At 35.3% G+C, this 21,965-nt stretch overlaps 1 protein-coding gene across 1 annotated transcript in view; it reads left to right on the top strand.

Moving 5' to 3' along the window:
* LOC143387506 (serine/threonine-protein kinase B-raf-like) overlaps positions 1-21,965 on the top strand; it is an 83,070-nt gene extending 61,105 nt beyond the window's left edge. Inside the window, exons 14-17 of the mRNA XM_077108121.1 lie at positions 2,226-2,357; positions 10,666-10,800; positions 15,473-15,626; positions 21,385-21,965. Of these exons, the coding sequence (XP_076964236.1) occupies positions 2,226-2,357; positions 10,666-10,800; positions 15,473-15,626; positions 21,385-21,407 (444 nt within the window). The 3' untranslated portion in view covers positions 21,408-21,965. The remainder of the gene's footprint in view (positions 1-2,225; positions 2,358-10,665; positions 10,801-15,472; positions 15,627-21,384) is intronic.

Here is a 21,965-nt window from a genome sequence, read left to right as displayed (position 1 = left end):
TTCAGTAATTGTAGTTAGCTAAGTTTTTAAAAAATTCTTTAATATATGTTTAATGGTTTTAATTAATAATTAGAAATATGAGGCTAATTAATAATTATATTTGGATTGTGATTATAATTGGATTTCAGGACCCTTTAAAGTATATGCCTATAACAAAAATGGCAGAATATCCTAAGATGATAGGCAGAAACGGATTTTTAAGTGCTGAAATTGCAGAACCTAAAAAAACAAACCATGTACATTTTTTAAAGGTATGTTTATTTTAACTAGTGTGGGAGAATTGAGCCCAATCAAGTCTCCGGGTTTGTTCTTACTCTGAAAAATTTTAAGATTTTTCAGATAGTGTATTATTACACAGAAAGTTTATATTTCCTTCTAATTACTTTTGTTGATACCTGGATAGATAAATTCATCCTTTATGCTAAATTTTAAGGTAAGAGAATAGCCAATAATGTACTTCTTTGTTAAATAAATCTTTCTGGGTTGATACTGCCTTCAGAAGCAAATACAGAATAACCACAGAGTTTGATCAGAACTAACGTTATGTGGTCCTCTAAATTAATTATATTTGTCTTAAATTTCTTTTATGTATATCTTGAAAGAGAAATCTTTGTGAAAATTTTTACAAATTAAACTACTAAATTGAAGATCAGTTATGCATTTCTTGTAAATAGCTCGCATACAACTTTTCATCAAGCCATCCACCAACAACAGTGAAATAAAACTAATTTTTGAAAAGACATCTTCTGGGCTGAGGATATAGCTCAGTTGGTAGAGTGCCTGCCTCGAATACACAAGGCCCTGGATTCAATCCCCAGCAACACACACACACACACACACACACACACACACACACACACACATGGTTTTTACTCTGTCCCTCACAAAAATTAGTTTAGACTTTGAATATTATGTCTTTTATCATAACCGGCTTCTTGGTATTCTGGTTTGTTCATTTCATCAAAGTTGAAAGTGGTTTATTTTGTACTATATTACTTAAAAGCAACTATCATCAGAATGTATAACAAAAGCAAGTAGTAGCAAACTTCTCTTCCAACCCCATCTTTTGACTCCCTTTAGGTTCTTTCATAGATCTTTCATCAGTGTTCTCAATTTGGGTTAGATGTTAGAATCACCTGAAGAGCTTTAATGATCAATAACATTTGGGACCCACCCCAGGTTCAGATGTTAAATTACTGATTTGAGTGTAGTCTGGCCATTGTGAGGTTTAAAAGCTCCACAAATGGTCTGACTTGCAGCTGTAGTTAAAAGCCACTGCCTCTCCTTGTGAGATACCTGCCTTCCCACACCAGGAACCTTTTCCAGCAATTTTTGCAGTTAGTACAGCTTTTACTATCAAATTGATGTTTTCATTAATATTCTTGCAACTTCTTAATTCTTTCCAAATGAAACAAAACAGGAGATACTTTGCGAAGGAAGAAATCTTTTAAGCTAATTGTTAACCAATCATTGTATTTCATGTAAATTAGAAATATAGTTGTGCAATACAGTGACTGAAATATGTAAAAATGTGGCAGATAGTGATTTGGTCTATTTCTTTGCCAAGGACCAGCAGCCAAAAGATTTTTTTATACCATTTTTTTTCCTAAATCTACCTGCTGTCTATAGCTTTTGTTAAAGTTTCCATGAAATGTTTATACTACGTGTTTATTCCATGGCTTAACAGGGAATTCAAGTTTATCGGCCTTAAATTCTACCATTATTTTCTAAAGTGCCCTGAGATGAGGACAACCTTTTGTACCAATGGAAAAACTTAAGTTCTGAGACAATTACTGTAGTAGTTGTGCCTACTCTCAAGCATCTTATAGCTACAGGTCTAGTTTGTTGTTGTGTTGTTGTTGTTATTGTTTTTTTGCTCAATCAGGAATGAGAAGTGGAAACTGATTCTGATAGGGTAAGTCTTAGGAAGAAGTCAAATGGCAGTGATAGTATTTTGTTCAGAAAGAAAATTAGCTGATAAAATTATAAAGTCTTAGTCTTAGTAATGCATTATAGAATCTTACCTATAACTGCTTCTTTCAGAATCTATAGAGCAGGAGTTTTTTTTCTTCCTCTTTCTTAATTGGTTTCAGTTCTTTGACTATTAATAAGAGATGAGTTTTTTATGATAAAACACTGCTCTGGCAATTACAGTTTTTATTTCAGTCTTTATTCACTTGAAGTGAAGAATAAACTACAATATTTTTCTTCTTATGTTCTAACAGGCACCAGAAGTAATCAGAATGCAAGATAAAAATCCATACAGCTTTCAGTCAGATGTATATGCATTTGGGATTGTTCTGTATGAATTGATGACTGGACAGTTACCTTATTCAAACATCAACAACAGGGACCAGGTAAATATTTACCATCTCTTGGGGATTTATTTTAGTTTTTGTGTAAAAGCTCAGGTTAGCTATAGAAAGGAAGTATTGAGTCCTGGGTAAGCCTGAAGGATAGCTCTCTTGATCTTGGTGACCAGTTTTAGAAATCTTCTGTGCACTTTTGGCATAATAGCAGCATGTACTAAGACTTTTTCTCTGAAATGCTGGTACAGTGGAGTGAAATTCCTGATTTTGTAACTGAAAATTAGAGACACAACAGTAGATAATACTTAATGTTTCTTAACCAGAGCTCAAGTAGAAGAATGAACTCTGTAGCTATAATACTTAGGTGTTAAGCCTTTTACTCTTTGAGGATTGTGCCATCGGAGGTACTTGGCCATGAATGTCTTTGTATTGAATTTTTTTAAAATTAAGATTTTTTTAATTTTTAAAATCATGGAAGCAATGTTAAATCATGCTTTGAGTTTTCTACAATGAGAAGTCTAGTAAGAGGGAATTTTTTTTTTTTAACTTTTCTTCCTAAGTTACTGTTCTCTATCCCTTACCTTCTGAAAAGTACCAATACAGGTTCATGTAGCTCTTTGCATTTTCTGTCTTTTTACAATAAATTCATGTAGGCTTTTAAAACTAAGCAAGAAAAGTGAATTGCCTTTACTGAAACTGTCTTGGATACCTTAGCATTTAAATAGTATGTGTAAGGAGACAGAGATTCCAGCATTAACTGTTAATATGTTAGAAAATAAGAGTTGACAATGTAAACTGTAATTTGAAAATATTTAGACTTTTTGCATCAGAATTACCTGAGAAATTGCTTATAAGTGGAGACACCAGAGCAGATTCTCATTGCTTGGTGGATGGTTCAAGTACCCGTTTTTATGCTTCCCAGGTGATTCTGACTCATACCAGTGTTGAGAATCCCCAACCAGAGAACGAAAACAAAAAAGTATAAACTTTTTACATATTTTATCATGACTTCCCAACCTAATGAAATGATAGGTTTTATATATAAAAGTGATATATTTAAGTGATATATTTATTTTGATCAGTAGCTCAACTCTCTTTTTGATGATAACTTTTTCATTTAACTATCATGTGGTAACATAGATGTAATCCAACTTACCCTGAACTTTAGGCCTTCCTATTGAATCACTGTATCTTCTGTAGCCAGTGGGGGTCTTGATTCTTGCTTTGAGCATTTAAAAAAATGATTGCATTTCTATCCAGTTCATCATAAAGCTGAATTTTTAATTGCTGTTTTGTCTTTCTAATCATTTCATTAGCTTTAGAATGTTGAGTCTTAGTTTTGAGTGTTAAACAGTATAGAACTTCTATTTTGATGATCTTATGTCAAGCCTGCATGAAACTTAGATGGGGGGTGCAAAATACTAGTTAAAGAACACAATTGAAACACTAAACTGTACTTACGACAGATATAGATCACTGAGATGATTGATTGGATGATGGCAGTCTGATTAGCAAAATTTGAAAGCATCATGTGCTCTGTCTTTTACAAATGTAATTCAAGCATACAACAGCATAACACTCTGTGCCATGTTCACTTTTCCTATGGGTATTATTATTCCAAAGGAGTTACTAAGGATTTTTAGTTTAGTTTTAGCTGATTGATCATATAGACTACAAATTAATAAAAATTTGTGAACTTAAGATCTGTCAGTTTATTTTAATATAATTATAATATGGAAACAAATATTACTTTCTCCAAAATGTGGATAAAAGCATCCCAGAGTTCTGCACTCATCCACTTCTTGGCATTTTAGGTGCTTTGTCCTCCATGGGAGTATAATAAATGATGTGGCAAGGGCTTACTCTCCATGAGAGAAGTGAGTGAGTGACCAGCAGAAGGGTAAGGCCTTTACTAGTTAATTCTTTCTAGTACTATAGTTAGAGCCCCTGGAATTGGCCAGCCAGAAACCAAGTTAAGTATTTGCTAAAGGAGGTAGAGGTAAAAGAATGACATACTCTTCCTACTACCCCCATTCTGCTTCATTATCCTATAGCCTACTTTCTTCAAATGGTACTTTCCATGGAACTCCCCATTTTGAAAGAATAATTCTGGTCATTCTCAGTGAAATAACCCCAGATTGCTCCATTCATCTTCTTGATTTGAATTTTCTTTCACTTTCTCTTGAGTTCCATGGTTCTCAGATTAGACTTCTGTTTGAGAATCCAGGAATAATATTCTTTCTTTTTCATAGGAGATGGAACAACTGTTTCTTTACTATGCAGTGTAGGTACCATTCCTCTACACTTTCACCCCATAGTCTGAGGTGGCAGGTTGTTTCTTTAAACTGAGAGCAGGGCTGGGGTAAAGCAGTGTGATACATTGGCAGGCATGGCCTCAAGACCCGTGTTACCTGGTCATCTTACCTCTCTATGTGTCTTTTTTTTTTCCAATTATGAAAATCAGATCTAAAAATCAGGTTATTTACGAAAGTAAGTCTTTTAGCTCTCTGAGAGATGACCATTTCTGTTACTTTGCAAAGTAGTATACCATTTCTCCTTTACTTTTCTCAGTGCAGATTCTGAGAAATCACTTTTTCTCTCATTTGTTTTATTCTATCATTTCATTTTCCTCTCTAATCTCCCTCTTCTTCCCTCTTTAATCCTCTACTAAATGGGGATTAATAATAATGGGCTTATCTAAGCTAAGAATATTGACTATATCCTCATGGCTTTCTTTTCTTGGAATAGAAATATTGTGTATTTTTAGAAGAAAATAATAGATAACATATGTCAGTTATTTTAAGTATATTCCAGTTATTGGTGTATAACAAACCATCCAGAATGTAGTGTCTCAAAAGAATCTACAATCGGGCTGCTCCCAGTAAGGAAGATTTATCTGTTTAACATGGTATCGGCTAGAACAATGTGACTGGATGTTAAGAAGATCTGCTTCCAAATTGGCTCATTCACATACCTGACAAGTTGGTAGTAGCTGTCAGCTGGGAACTCAGTCAGGGCCATGGAATAGGGAACCCAATTCTTCACATAGGACTTTCCATAGTCCTTTCCAGAGGACTTCTTCAGGCTGCTTGTTCTTTCTCACAGCAAATTGCCTGGGTTCTAAGCATAGGCTCTCAAGAAACAGGAAATGATAAGTTCCAGTATCTTAATTAATACACAAATTATTTTAACAGAAAAGGTTTTTTAACATCTACTACATATAAAGCACTGTGGAATATAGAGACATTCAAAGATGAATAAAGCACAGTCTGACCTACCAATGGAATGTAGAGTTCTATTGAGGCAATATATGGGGTGATATTGAAAATGAGGGGATGAAGGGGAGGGTGTCAGAGTGCTGAATGTGTATTCCAAATAAGAACCAGTCCCAGATTTCAAGTTAATGTATAGATTTTGTGCATGTGTACCCCACGAATTTTCTCAAATTATATCCTGGAAAAGACTTGTCCTTTCGCTTTCCTGCTGTTTCATCATCACTGAGCTCCCCAACCCCAGCAGCAAAGGTCATCTGCCCTGTACTCCACAGAAACTAAAACAGTGAAGCATGTAAAAATGTAAGAGTTGTCTTTGATTTCTTTCTCCCATTCTTTCTGAAAGTCAGGTTTTTGAAAAATTTTGCATCTCTGTGAATGCTTTTAAATTAGCATCTAAGGAGCTGGGGGTATAGCTCAGTTGGAAGAGTGCTTGTCTCTCAAGCCCAAGGCCCTGGGTTCAATCCTCAGCACTAAAAAAATAAAAAATAAATAAATTAGCATCTAAGAAGTTTTACCTTAAGCTTGAGTAATTGCTAAGAATATAATTTTCTATTCAGTTAACATTTAAAATAAGGCTGGTATAACTAACTCCCTCTTTTTATTTAAAGTTTTTTGTTTTGTTGTTGTCCTGGGGATTAAACCCAGGGACACTTTACCACTGAGCTACATCCCCAGTTCTTTTTTCTTTTTTCTTTTTTAATTTGCGACAGGGTCTCACTAAGTTGCTTAGGACCTCACCAAATTGCTGAAGCTGGCCTCAAACTTGTGATTCTTCTATCTCAACATCCTGAGTTGCTAGGATTACAGGCATGAGACACCATACCTATCTACAATGCTTTTAAAAATGTATCTAGAGTAGAATGTATCAGTGGTAGAACACTTGCCCGGCATGCTGAGGCCCTGGATTTGATCCCCAGCACCCCCCAAATAAAAATATCTAGTAAAATCTAAAAACCATAATAATTTGATATACTATCACTTATTTTAAAAAAATATGATAGCTCTATGTTAATTTTTGAGGTAGGACATGATTCTTTTTTTTCCCCCCGAACTATTTTTGTAGTATTCTCTTTCACTCTCCAATTCTGTCCTAATGTAACACATTTCTATGCTTTAAAGCTTTTTAGTGATTATTCAAGTTACATATTTACAATAAAAAATATGGCTATAAGTTTAAACTTAGAATGTTTAAAATTTTTTCTGTTTTGGGTTGTTGATTTCTTAAAAATTCTGAATTATGCCATTGTTTCAATTTTTAATATGTAACTGATAAAAATAATGTAAGTTTTGATTAATAGAGAAGAGACAGTATAAAATTTTATTGAAATGTGTATCTTAATAAATAACACTGGGCTTTTGTTTATCCTTCAGTTGATTTATATATCTGTAGGTAAATACGATTTTTTGGTAGATGAGCCAAGGCTTAATATTGATCTTTTTTTTCCTTATTGTATTTTTAAAGAGGTAAATATTGAGAAATCTTATTAAGATAGGAAAGGTAGGAGTTTTATATAGCCATATGCAGAGTTTCATAATCCCCAAGATCAAAAGGACTCACTGAAAATTCTCTGAAGTCTGTTGTACTCACAGTTACAGTTTATTCTAATGAAGGAATGCAGATTAAAATCAGAAGGGAAAAGATACATGGAACAGAGTCCAAGAACATGTCTCAAGTGAAACTTCCAGTTATCTTCTTCCCATGGAGTTGTGGACAGTACTAAATTTCCTGGTAGTGGTATGTGACAATACACGTTGTATATTACCAATCAGGGAAACTTCCTGGGCCTTGGAGTCTAGAGGTTTTATTAGGACTTGGTTTTATAGGTGTGTAGCTGACTCTTGTGTAGTTGAACTCAATTTCCAGCTCCTTCAGGGGTCATGCTGATACTAAATGATCCAAAGACCCCTCTGTAAGTCACATTGTTAGCATAGACATCTGACATGGCCCAGAGTTCCCAGAGAAACAGGACAAGACATCCCCCTGGGCTTAGTGATTACTTCCCAGGAGCAAAGCACAAAGACCAGTCCTCTCTCTCTGAGTACACCATATCACTCAATTACTTGAATTCATTCCTAGATTATGCCAAAAATTATATAGTAATTTTTTTGGGGTGGGAGGGTACTGGGGATTGAACCCAGTGGTGCTTAACCACTGAGCCACATCCCCAGCCCTTTTTCATGTTTTTATTAGAGACAGAGTCTCACTGAATTGTTTAGTGCCTTGCCAAGTTGCTAAGACTGGCTTTGAACGTGCAATCCTCCTACCTCAGTCTCCTGAGCCCCTGGGATTACACCACTACACCCAGATATTATATAGTAACTTCTTAGAAACTATTTTAATGATCACTTGACAGTTTTGTTGGAAACAAAGAATTGGAAACCAACTTTGGTGCAAAAGGGGATTATTATTTACTCATTAGAGCTAAGTTAGATAATAATTTTTGGAAATATCCCTTTCATTCCTCCATAGTTTTCACAATCTGGAATAATGCATACTATATATAGTTAGATTCCATATGGGTAAAAAGTAAGCCTTTTTGTAAAGTAGAAAGACAGTTATGACAGAGGAGAAAGGGGAAAGAGGGTAAGATTTACTCTTTTACCTGAATGACTAGTTCTTGGGCAAGTCAGTTATTTGAAAGAGACATAAGTAAGTTGATGAGGTAGAAATTAATTCCCTTAAAACTATCATGTGTGTTTAATTCTGGTAAAATCTTCATGTAGCCCCAGAGATCTTTACCCTAGTTTGAAGATTACAAATTATGACATGGCTAATCAGTTAGCACAAATTTGTCATTCACCTTAAGGAGTTGTTAACTTACACATTCAAAACCTGTTGTGTCCAGAAGATTGTGTTAAATGTTAGAGGCTGAGGTAGTATAGATTTTTGAAAAGAGAGTGGGGCATAGTGGCACATGCCTGTAACCCCAGCAGCTCAGGAGGCTTAGGCAGCAGGATCACTAGCTTGAGGACAGCCTCAGCAATTTAGCTAGACCCTCAACAACTTCACAAGACCTGTCTCAAAAATAAAAAAATAAATAAGACTAGGGATGTAGCTTAGTGATAAAGCACCCCAGGGTTCAATACTCATTACCAAATAAATAAATAAATACAAATACAGAAGAAGATATGCATATATATGAGACACAATGCCTGCCTATAAGGACCTATAGTTTCATTGGGGAATTTACATAATCACAAAAGATTAATAACCATCTGATGCAGTAAATAGTCATAACAGCTATTGGTGGAAGGAGGGCATTATCATTTCTTGGTGTGAAAGGAAAGGTATGATGAGCAAGACTCATTTTTAGTTAGACCTTCAATTCTCCGGGATTTTACAGGACCCTGGGAAGGAGCTGAGGCCATATAAAACATGGTTAAAAGATTTCTATTGGGATGGTCTTATCCAGTTTGTTTGTTTGTTTGGTGCTGGAGATTGAACCCAAGGGCACTTTACCACTGAGCTACAACCCCAACCCTTTTTATTTTTGAGACAAGGTCTTGCTAAATTGCCCAGACTGATCTTGAGTTTGTGGGCCATGCCCAGCTCCAAACTCTTATATAGCTGCATTATCTTGGACAAGTTCTTAGATTTGTTTGAGCTTTGCGTTCCTAATTTGTAAAATAGGGTTAATACCTACCTTGTTAGAATTATTTTGAGTATTAAATTAGATGACATCTATAATTCAAGTGTACCAAAGTTTTTTTGGCCTTTCAGGGCTACCTTTTCCATTGATAGCCAAGTCAGCATATCTGAACTGCTGTCCTCTGTGAATGTAGGCAGTCCAGACTGTTTCTCAACTTTGAAGACCCCCTTGTTAAGTGCTTTACTTTTTCCTGGTTGTTGCTTGTAGTCACCTGTTGCTTCAAGGTATTATTCCAAGTTCCTGCTAGGATTCTGAGTCTCTTTCCTCCATTAAAGTGATTATACATCCTGGATTCAGAAGAGGGCAAGATGGAAGAAATCTGTGTCCCCTCAATATCTCTTCCCAAGCTTCATCCTTTTAACTGTACCATAGAGATCACATTGCAATTAAAACTTCACTTCAGACTCATAAACAAGGATCATTTGACACCAAACATTAACCTTGAATATATCTAAAATTCCATCAGCTCTGCCCAGAATGGGGGCTTTCTTACTAATTTCCTCCACCCTAGCATCTATTCCAGCCCTCTGGGACCTGTTCCTTCTAAGATCAAAACTCCCTCTCTTCAGATCCTCTCTTCCCAGATTCCCAAGACTCCTAACATCTGTTTTCATCTACCCTCAAAAGAGCTGAAAGGCTTTACCTTCTCTTCTCATGGGAAGGAGCTGAGGCCATATAAACATGGTTAAAAGATTTCTATTGGGATGGAAGAGGCTGTGATTCTGAGGTCCTATAACCAAATGCCCCATTAGAGTTTCCATAGCACTAGGGCAAATGATTGCTAAAAAGGTTAGCTTTTTGGTTCTTGCTACACATATGCAAAGGAGTTAGCCTAATACCCAACAATTAAAAGTACTCAATAACCCTTTTTTGTTTTGTTTTGTTTTTTGCTTTTGTTGTTGTTGAACTCAGGGGCACCTGACCACTGAGCTACATTCCCCAGCCCTATTTTGTATTTTATTTAGAGACAGGGTCTCACTGAATTGCTTAGCACCTTGCAGTTGCTGAAGCTGGCTTTGAACTCGCAATCCCTTCTGTCTCAGCCTCCCGAGCCACTAGGATTACACAGCTGCACCTGGCTCAGTAACCATTTTTTTTAAGGAAAGAAGAAACACTATCGGATCTGTGTGTTTCATAACAGTTACTGTCAGCGGGAACATAGACTACATAAGGAGAAACTAGCAGCACAGGAGTTAAGAGCCCTTTGGACAGCCCCAGGTCATGAAAATTTCAGATTGCAGCCCTTTGGGGATGGGTATTCCACAATCTCTGATATATAGGAACCCATATACTAGCATTGTTGGTTTTATCAAAGCATAAGATGTATTTAGAAAAGTACAAATGTCTTAAGTGTAGAGCTTATTGATTTTTCATTGTTTATATATTTTAACTTATATAAAAAATATGTGATTTACCTTTATTTTTCTCCAGATAATTTTCATGGTGGGACGAGGATACCTATCCCCAGATCTCAGTAAGGTACGGAGTAACTGTCCAAAAGCAATGAAGAGATTAATGGCAGAGTGCCTCAAAAAGAAAAGAGATGAAAGACCACTCTTTCCCCAAGTAAGAAAAAACTTTGTGCTAACTAAAAGAATAGCCTAACATTCAGAGGCAGATTTTCAAGCACTCCATGGAGCACACTGTTTGTTTCATAAGTTTAGATTCCATGTGATTATGTGCAGCCTCCACACAGGTAAAAACACAAAGATGGGTTTGTGAAAATTGAGCATAAGTTTGGACTCCCAACACAAAGTTTCAGAACATCTTTGCATTTATCCAGCATTTCTCAAACTTTTTGGTCACAGATTCTTTTATACATTTAGAAATTATGAAAGACCCCAAAGAACTTTTGCTTATGTAAGTAATAATTACTGTTTTCTAAACCAAAATCAATATTGAAAGAATAATGGTATTTACATTTTACATTCTTTTTCAAATGTCTTTAAAAAAAAAAACAACTGGATTTTTTGCTTTTACATTATGTTGCAGTATCTTACATTATATTGTTGCCTCTGAAAACTTGACTTGTAAAATGACAGTAAAAAGGCAAATAATATCTTAATATTGTTATGAAAATAGTTTTGACCCATGGACCTTTTAGAGGCCTATAACTCATACTTTGTGAACTGATGCTTATTCTTCTTGATGGTAAAGAGGTTCCAAGTTTCCCTTTCATACGAGGTCTTTTTAAGGGATATGCCCACCAGGCGCACAAAGAAAAGGCAATGAATACAGTCTTCTCTTCATGATTCTTTATAACTCTTCATTGCTTTTTTTTAATCTTTTCATGTTGTGAGACTAAAGTTAATAATCTTTAATAAACCACACAAAGAGCCAATGTGGTGTCGCTTACTTGGGAGGCTGAGGTAGAAGAGATCACTTTAGCCTAGAGTCTGAGGCCAGCCTGGGCAACATGTCTAGACTCCACCTCACAAAAAATTAAGAAAGAAAAAAAGGGGCTGGGGTTGTGGCTCAGCGGTAGAGTGCTTGCCTTGCGCGCATGAGGCCCTGGGTTCAATCCTCAGTACCACATAAAAATAAATAAGTGAAATAAAGGTATTGTGTCCAACTATACTAAAAAATAAATATTTTTTTTAAAAAAAGAAAGGAAAAAAGAAATAAACATCACAAAGAACTGAAACTAAGGTAACAAGCTTAAAGCATTTAACTATAACAGATAATATAAATGCAGCATTTTCTTATGCTTGGGAACTTCATGATAACGCTGTCTAAATATACCCCATGACAAATCAGTTGTTTAAAGTGGGAAGTACTTGTCAAGAGCTATGTAATGCTTTGAACAACTAATAAAAGTGGGAAGTACAGACTTCCATAGTTAATCTGTTATCATAATTGCTGGGACATTCCTTTGTGGTTCTTATGCCTTTGAATGTCAGTCCTAACTAGAGTACTTAGATAAGTCACCATTACAGAAATGAGATTCACTCATCCTTCATTTTTTATCCCAAAGTTTTTCTTCTCTAAAGAATTAAAGAAGGGGCTGGGGTTGTGGCTCAGCGGTAGAGCGCTCGCTTAGCTTGTGCGAGGCCCTGGGTTCGATCTTCAGCACCACATAAAAATAAAGGTATTGTATCCAACTACAACTAAAAATAAATGTTTAAAAGAGAAAAAAAATTAAAGAAGGTAGAATTGATGGTTATAGCAAGTGTCAAGGGCTGCCCCAGAAAAGAAAGGGGAGGCTAAATGGTTAAATGGATAGATAAATGATTTTATGTTCTATTACCCTACGTTGCTGTTACTTTAAGAAAGAGTTTTGGGATATTTTGCTTTGCTTTGCTTTGCTTTGCTTTGCTTTGGCTTGGTTTTTAATTCAGAAAACATCTGGATGAAAGACCAGTGTTGTTGAACATCAGCATCTGGGCCAGTACCATGATCTCTTTTCACATCCCAGGTGCTAACATTTCTTAAAGGGACAGAATTGTTCATACTTCTAAATATATCATTTCATTCATTTAGTGGTGTCAAAAATTGAAATGTGCATATGAATATGAATTTTCTAGATTAGTGGAGACTACTCCTTTAAGTATTATATTTAAATTTTCATTACAGGTTTGTTTTTGTTTAGTTTGTTGTTTTTCTGTGTGTGTGTATGTGTGTGTGCGTGTGTGTGTTTTACTGGGAATTAACTCAGGACATTCTGTTAATCTGTTATCATAATTGCTGACAGATAACTGATCAACATCCTCAACCCTGTTATTTCTTTTGTTTGTTTTTTGAGTCAGGGTTTCCCCAGGTTGCAGAGGCTAACCATGAACTTGGTGATACTCCTGCCTCAGCTTCCCAAGTAGCTGGGATTACAGGCATGTGCTGCCACACACAGCTTGTTAGAGGTTCTTTTCTTTTCTTTCTTTTTTTTTTTTTTTTTTTTTTTTGCGGTGCTGGGGGATTGAACCCACAGCCTTGTGCATGGAAGGCAAGCACTCTACCAACTGAGCTATATCCTCAGCCCCAGAGGTTATCTTTCTACACCATACAATTTTTCACCACATAAATCCTAAATGGCTAAAGATCTATATATAAAATATGAAATCATTTCTACAGTGTTGAAGAAGGAAAGGCTTTCCTAAACAAGAGGCAAATTTCGGAAATTATAAAGTTTAATATAGTATATATGCCTGCATTAAATTTTTTAAATTTCTACATTAGTAAAAAATAATATTAAAATTTAAAGAGAAAAATATATTTTTGATAGTTTTAACCCAGGAGCTACATGCCCAGCCCTTTTTTGTTTTTGTTTTTGTTTTTCATTTTGAGATATGGCCTCACTAAGTTGCTGAGGCTAGCCTTGAGGCAATCCTCTAAGCCACTGGGATTACAAGTATATGCCACTGCACCTGACTAATTGTAGCATATATAACAAAGGTGAACATTTTACAAAATCCGTAAGTAAGACAGTCAAAAGATCTGGCCATGGTGGAACACACATGTAATCCCAGCAACCCAAGAGGCTGAGGCAGGAGGATCACAAGTAGTAGAGTGCCCCTGAGTTTCATCCCTAGTAACACACACACACACACACACACACACACACACACACACAAAGACAAGTCAGTAGAAAGAGGGCAAAGAATATGAACAGGTGATGCGTAAAAGAAATACAAATGGTGAATGAATTTAGAAAAAGACAAAAATTTCTATGGCAGTTAGTAAAATGCCAAAATGGGATACACTTTGATTTTGCCTGTCAAAATTGTTGGTATCCAATACTGGGAACAATGTTGGGAGGTAGGAATTATTCTTTTAAGAATTTTTTTTTTGGGGGGGGTACTGTGTAGTGAGAAAGCAAATTGTTCAGGGTGTAGGAAATATTTGGTGTAGAAATCCATAAATTTTAAGTACTCTTAAAACCCTGTGCTATCAAACCTACTTCCATAAGTACTTGGGTATATAAAAAAAAAGTTTACTATAATAGATTAAATTTGAAGACATAAAAATGAAGGTAACTTTATAGATGGCATGGACATTAATGAGGGTAAAAAGAAAACAATGAGGAAAAAAGTGTATTATAAAAGGTGGTGAAGATGGGCTCTGTTTTTATATGTATATATTTATGTATAGGAAAGATCCAGAAGAAAGTATGATTATCCCTGGAGAATGGGATTTAAAGAACCTTATACTTTTTACTTTTTATGTTTGTTTTCATTAATTCATCACTTAGATACTAGTGATTGAGCCTAGAGGCACCTTTACCACTGAGCTATATCCCTAGCTCCTTTTTTATTTTTTTTTTATTTTGTCACTGGGTCTCACAGTTGCTGAGTCTGGCCTTGAACTTTAAATCTCCTGAGTCTGGCCTTGAACTTTAAATCTCCTGAGTAGCTGGAATTACAGGCGTGCACTAATGTACCCAGCTTAAATTTTATTTACTTGTTTTAGAATTCAAAAATTTTTGTAACATTGCTTATTTCTTTTTCTCCTTTTACTAGTCACTATAAAGATTATAGTTGACTTAAAAAATAATATTGGTAGTTCAGAACAGTAATAATAGTATTAGTGATAATTTCTGCTAAAATGTCATTGAGTACTTACTTTATGCCTGGCATTGTGCCAAGTCCTTTGTACACGTCTCATGATTATGAGCATGCATTATTATGCTGTATACTTTTATATCATGTTTCTTTTGTACCTTAAAATATGTGAATTTCTCTGCTTTGTATATTGTTATTTATTTGTAGACTTTCCCTGTCTTCACCATTCATTTGTCACTTCTCATTTATGAGACATACCACTAACAGTCTAGGTCAGTGGGGTCTTATTTATATGTGTGTGAACCAGTTCTCATTGCTGAGTTTCTTTAAAGGATAAGTTGCTCTGTTCTATTTAGAGCTAGCCATGTGGTATTTACTTATACTCTATCTTCTTTCCAAAAGGAACTTGTGGTCTGTACCAAACAAATATAATTGGTTTTAAATTTTTTTATTATTTACTGATCCAAATTTGGCAAATGATCTAAAACATAAAGAAAAGCTCTTAATGGAGTTACTTTCTCCGTTCAGTTTACAGAAATAAAAGTTGTAGTATCGGGGTGGTTTGTTTTGTTTTTTGTTAATTGCTTTTAGGGAAAAATACCAGCTTCTGTTTTTCTAGGCATTTATAATACTAAAAACAATGTAAGATTTCAGGTGCTTTTTTGTATGATGAGACTCTTAAAGATTTATGCCACCCAGGTTTTCATTCTGTTTTCTTTTTGTTTGTTTGTTTTCTTTTTCCATAGATTCTCGCCTCTATTGAGCTGCTGGCCCGCTCATTGCCAAAAATTCACCGCAGTGCATCAGAACCCTCCTTGAATCGGGTTGGTTTCCAAACAGAGGATTTTAGTCTCTATGCTTGTGCTTCTCCAAAAACACCCATCCAGGCAGGGGGATATGGTGCGTTTCCTGTCCACTGAAACAGATTAAATGAGTGAGAAATTAAAGGAGGGTAGCAACAAAGAGAAAATAAATGGACATGTGTTTGCTTGTATGTTATATCGAACAGGATATTCTTTTCTTTTTTAAGATGAGCCAAAGAACACTTGAGTGTTTAAACACTGGGTAAAATTGTTTCCCCCATCTAAAATCCATACCCTAATATTGGATTTAACCATGTGTTTGTGTGTAAAAACACACAAACATTACTAAAAACTGGCAGTGCCTCTTCCAGAGGCTTGATTTCCTGTTGTGAATTTGTTTTATTCTGTTGGTCGTTCTAATTATTAAACTTCAGTTTTCTCATGCAGCTTTTGTTATTAACTGTCAATCATCATTAGGGATGCCAGAGGAGATGCATATTCACAGAGGGGAACTTGACAATAGGTTAGTCTATGTTAAATAGGGCAAACCAAAGCAGATCTAATTTAGGAAGTCACTAGAATTGAATAATCCTGTTCTTATTCTACTTAATATTTTTACTACTTTGTAGAAAATCTTTTTACTACTTTGTAGAAAATTTGAATGTTTACCTCCTTAAAGCAAATGACTAAATTTCTTTTAATAAATTGTGGGTGTAAATGACCAACGATATTACTGAGGAGTAGCATGTTTGACATGAGTAAAATGGTTTAAATTTGGAATTTTAGTGGGAACGGGTTATAAATTGGAATTCCTTTTAGATTAGTTTTCTGTATATATATTAAGGATATCTTACATGAATAGAAGTCAAATTTCCTTACAATAAAAATGCATTGCCCCCTTATTCTTATTCTCATCTCCTTTTCCCAAAAATAACTTCACAGAATTTTCTAAGAACTTTAGGTAATTCTGGTTGCCACATAATTACATAATGATTTCTTCTTTAAGTTGCTACTTTAGAATATACTTATCTCTTGTGATATATATTATAGCAATCACTTTATCATTGTGTCTCATAAAATTTCTGTCCCCTTTAATATCCTTTGTCTAGCAAGATTCTGCTCTTGATGAATGCTTGCTCTTCTCTTTTTTGCATTCCACAATATGAAATTCTTCTAATACTTATATATTCTTGTGTAGAAAATGACTACACAAGTACTCTTCTACTATGATTCAAAGGGAATCAAAAAGTAGGGAGGCAGTGTTGTGTTCTTATCAAAGATACTGCCAACTCTACGTATAGTCCTCTGAACAAAAGCTAGACTCTTAACTACATCTTTACTTACTCATTTTAGATTTGTGCTAATTTTTCAATACAGCCAGCAACTGAAAGTTATTTCAGCAGACAGACATCTGCATATCCTTCTTCAAAGTCAATAAAGAAAAAAACTAGGAAAATTGTAACAATTATAATTTAGTTTTTAAATACCAGAGACAAACTTCTGAAATACTTTACTTGCATAGTTAGATTTAATTCAGGAAAACCACTCATTAATAACTATGGTGGCTGGGGTAGAGTGCTTGCCTCACATGTGTAAGGCACTGGGTTTGATTCTCAGCACCACATATAAATAAATGAATAAAATAAATGTCCATCAACAACGAAAAATAACTGTGACATACCTTTTGGCCCTCATTTAACTTAAGATAAGCATTGTGCCAAGCCTGTAATCCCAGAGGCTCAGGAGACTCAGGCAGGAGAATCACAAGTTCAAAGCCAATCTCAGCAATTTAGCAAGGCCCTAAGCGACTTAGTGAGACCCTTTCTCAAAATGAAAAATAAGGGCTAGGGATGTGGCTTAGTGGTTAAGCACCCCCAGGGTTCAATCCCTGGTACCAAAAAGAAAAAAGAATAAAAGAAAGGCATTGACATTATGACTTTATATATTGATTAGTGCCTTTCAAGATAGTAAAAAAGAACATTTTTTCATATTTAAAAAAAAATTAAGGCATAAAAGAATGTAACATGTTGCAAAACATCAAAGTTAATGATTTCTAAAACCTCCAGTGTCTCTAAAGATAGGAGGGTTACGTTAGTAAAGTTGTATGTATTCACAAAAAGAATAGCAGGCACCTGGCTAACAAAATTTTCACAAAATTGACTTAGTCTTGGAGTGCTCAAAAAGTTTTGGGAATTTTGAAATAAAGATCAGAGGGTTTTGTGTTTTTGTTTTTTGTTTTTCAGTGCTGGAGATTGACCCAGGCCCTTATGCATTTAAAGGATCTTTTTATTGATAGAACTCTTTGTATCATCTTCCAATATACCTGCCTTACTTATTTTTTCAGTAAAATTAATTTCTTTCTTTCTCCCCAACACTATCCAGCCCAGAAAACAATCCCACCACCCCAAGCCCCGCCATCTGCATTTGACTTCTTTCATTTCTTTTTTTTTTTTTTTTTGCTTGCCAGTGAGCATTGCTAAGCCCTGTTGAGCTGCTTAAGAACTCATACCCATAGACAGTGGAGCATCCCTCCAGAGGTTGCATAGTAATTTAATATCCCTTCCAAGTTTGGCTCACTAGATTAGTAGAAGAACCTGAAAAACATGGAAATATGGCAAGGGAGATGTTTAGATCAAAGAATAGAAATCTTTAGAATTAAATCAGCTTCTCTTTCTGTTTGTTTTATGCTGAGTTTTAGATACAGTCTCCAAAAAAGGAAAACCTTGGGGGCTGAGGTTGTGGCTCAGCAGTAGAGCGCTCATCTAACACACACGAGGCCCTGGGTTCAATCCTCAACACCCCATAAAAGTAAATAAATAAAATAAACGTGTTGTGTCCAACTAATATTAAATAATAAATATTTTTTTAAAAAAAGGAAAAACATAATTTTTTTCTAAGCATATGTAGAGCTACTCTTTCATTAGGTAATTGAAACAGGATGTTTGTTTTCTTGTGACTGATAACTTCTTTGCTAAGGCCTTGCCCTCAGATATTTTTTCAGTAAAATTGATTTCCTTCTTCAGAAGGCAACCTTGTTATAATATTTGCTTTACCTTTTAAAAGTTTTAAGAGTCAGTGATACGAAATAAGATTTGTTTTGAGGTAAGTAGTTTAAAGACCATAGAATTTGGCCAGGCACAGTGGCTCACGCCCATAATCCTGGCAGTTTGGGAGGCTGAGGCAGGAGGATCAAGAGTTTGAAGCCAGCCTCAGCAACTTAGTGAGGCTCTAAGCAACTTAGTGAGACCCTGTCTCTAAATAAAATACAAAATAGGGCTGGGGATGTGGCTCAGTGGTTAAGTGCCCCTGAATTCTATCTCTAGTAGCCCCAACACCACAAAAAAAAAAAAGACCACAGAAATCAAGAAATTGATTAAAATACTGAAAATAACCTTAAAATTTAATCAAGAAATTGATTAAAATACTGAAAATAACCTTCAAATCATAATGTACCCAAAAGTGAACAATGATGGTGAGTATGTTTGTATATTTCAAGTTTCTGTTAATATAATAGCTTCCTGTGATTGTGCTCTAAATTCTTCAGTCCCCAAGGTCTTAGTAATTTGGCTCTTCATTTTAATCAGTGCCAAATTCCTTAATCCTTTTAACTTTAAGGTAATAATTCTTTTACCCTTCCCTGATCTTCATTTTTGCAACACCATGGTTAATTGTTTAATAAAAGGAATCCCTGAATAGAAGTAAGGACTATCTGCTGTTCAATAACTAGTTGAAATCAGTGTGGGAAAACAGATTTTAATTATTAAAAATTGTTCAGGGGCTTGTTAATTGTTGAGAACCTGGGCTTTGGAGGGAGCACCTAGGTTAGCATTCCACAAGCATTCCACCATATTTATCTATCATATATACATATTTGGGTTCTTTCATACATTTCAACCATTTGGGGTTTTAAACTAGTGATAATGTTGCTAGTTTTGTAGTATATAACTAGTCACCTTTCAGTGAGATTTAAATAAAGTTTTACTGTCTTGAGGTTATTTTAGATAACTATTTTAAAATTAGCTCTTGTTCCACAGAGTGATCTTGGTGGATAAGTTGCTTGACCACTCTAAACCCCAACTTGCTCATCAATAAAATGAAGATAATAATAGGGTCTACCTCATAGGATTATTATGAGTGTCAGATGTAAATGTGTATAAAATGTTAAGTTGAGGCATCTGGTATGTCTGGCACTCAAAACAGTTGCTAATATCATCAGCATACAAATCTCAGGGTTCAACCAGTCATCAGGGTACTAGGTAATATGCTCTGCATTAGGACATGCTGACATTCTCTGGCAACCAAGTAGAATCTAACAGCCACGAAAAATTGGATAGGTTCTTCCTAGATTAATAGTGTATACATATAAGTGATTGCTTAGATCCTCCTCAGACACTGCTATGCAAAAAATGATGTTATAGCAGACTAAATTCTAATAATTGTCAATTATTAACCAACTCCCAGAAATTAACTTTAGTATTATATAGTAACGAGAACTGGCCTTGAGTTTACAAGTACCAGCTGTAGACAGAATGTTAGATGAAAAATAATGCCATGAAACTATCACAGTGGCACACACCTGTAATCCTAGCTACTTGGGAGGCTGAAGCAGGAGGATCACAAGCTCAAGGCCAGTCTTGGCAACTCAGACCCAAAATAAAATAAAAAGGACTAGGGAGGGCTGTGATTGTGCCTCAGTGGTAGAGCCCATGCCTAGTATATGTGAGGCTCTGGGTTCATCCTCAGCATCACATAAAAATAAATAAATAAATGAACAAGTTTGTTGTGCCCATCTACAACTAAAAGAAAAGTTTTTTTTTAAAGAATCTGAAATTTCTTTTAAAAAAAGACTAGTGATGTTAGTTTAGTGGTAAAGAGCCCTGATTCAATACCCGGTACAAAAAATATTAATAATTCCAGGAAGCTTCCAAATTTGTCAAGCTTGAAGAAATATAGTACCTCAAAGGGACTTTATGATTTAAAGAACTCTTTATGCAGAGAATTAAGTTCAGTGAAAAGTGCCTAGGTTTAATTTTTTATAGTTGGAAAAAGTAAAATTAACTAGAAAGTGGGAGGTCTGGACTTCCTCTCCTGTCAAATGTGTGATGTGGACAGATCATTAGACCTTTCAATTGGTTTGTACAAAATGAAGATAAGGGTTGGATTGTGGCTCAGTGGTAGCATGCTTGCCTAGCATTCGTGAGGTACTGGTTTTGATTCTCAGCACCACATACAAATAAATAAAATAAAGGTCCATCAACAAATTTAAAAAATGTAATTTTTGTAGTTGTAGATGGACAGCATGCCTTTATTTTATTTGCTTATTTTTGTATGCGATGCTGAGGATTGAACCCAGTGCCTCACATGTGCTAGGCTCTGCCACTGAGCCACAGCTCAGCCCAACAACTAAAAATTATTTTTATAAAAACAAGGATAATTTTTGCTTCTTCCTTGTTATAGTGACTTTCATTATATATGTAATATGATAGATGAAAATGAGTTGATAATTTAGAGAAGTATTATGCAAATTGACATTGCAATTGTACAACCAATTTCTTTTGAAATTTTGTTTTGAAACTATTTTTAGCTTGATCTAAACCATAACATATCAAACCCAGCTGTGAAACTATCTGCAGACTTGATATTTTATTGATATAGCTGAACCATACTTATCTATCATATATACATATTTGGATTCTTTCGTATATTTCAGCCATTGGGGTTTTAAACTAGTGATGATGTTGCTAGGTTTGTAGTATATAACTAGTCACCTTTCAATGAGATTTAAATGAAGTTTTACTACCTTGAGGTTATTTTTAGATAACTATTTTAAAACTAGCTCTTGTCCTCCCTTACAGGAGAATTTGCAGCCTTCAAGTAGTCACACCATCATGGCAGCATCTACTCTTTATTTAAGTCTTGTGTTCGTACAGTTTGTTAACATCAAAACACAATTCTGTTCCTCAAACCTTTTTTTAAAGATATAAAATTTTCAATGCATAAGCTGGTATGGAACAGAATGGAGTTTCCTTTCCAACAAAAGAGGGAAGAATGTTTTAGGAACCAGAATTCTCTGCTGCCAGTGTTTCTTCTTCACCACAAATACCACGTGCACACGTCTGCCCACTCCCAGGAAGAAAGAGGAGAGACCCTGAATTCTGACCTTTTGATGGTCAGGCATGATGGAAAGAAACTGCTGCTACAGCTTGGGAGATTTGCTATGGAAGGTCTGCCAGTCAACTTTGCCCTTCTAACCACCAGATCAGTTTGTGGCTGATCATCTGATGGGGCAGTTTCAATCACCAAGCATCGTTCTCTTTCCTGTTCTGGGATTTTGTTGTGGAGCTCTTTCCCCTGGCTACCATCAGTTAATTTCTGAGGAATGGAACAAAAATGCAGCATCCCCTTCCTGTATGGTATAAGTTCAGTCCTTGACAAA

Source organism: Callospermophilus lateralis, unplaced genomic scaffold (assembly GCF_048772815.1).
Source record: "Callospermophilus lateralis isolate mCalLat2 unplaced genomic scaffold, mCalLat2.hap1 Scaffold_144, whole genome shotgun sequence".
Taxonomy (NCBI): Eukaryota; Metazoa; Chordata; class Mammalia; order Rodentia; family Sciuridae; genus Callospermophilus; species Callospermophilus lateralis.
This window is presented reverse-complemented; position numbering and strand designations above follow the sequence as displayed.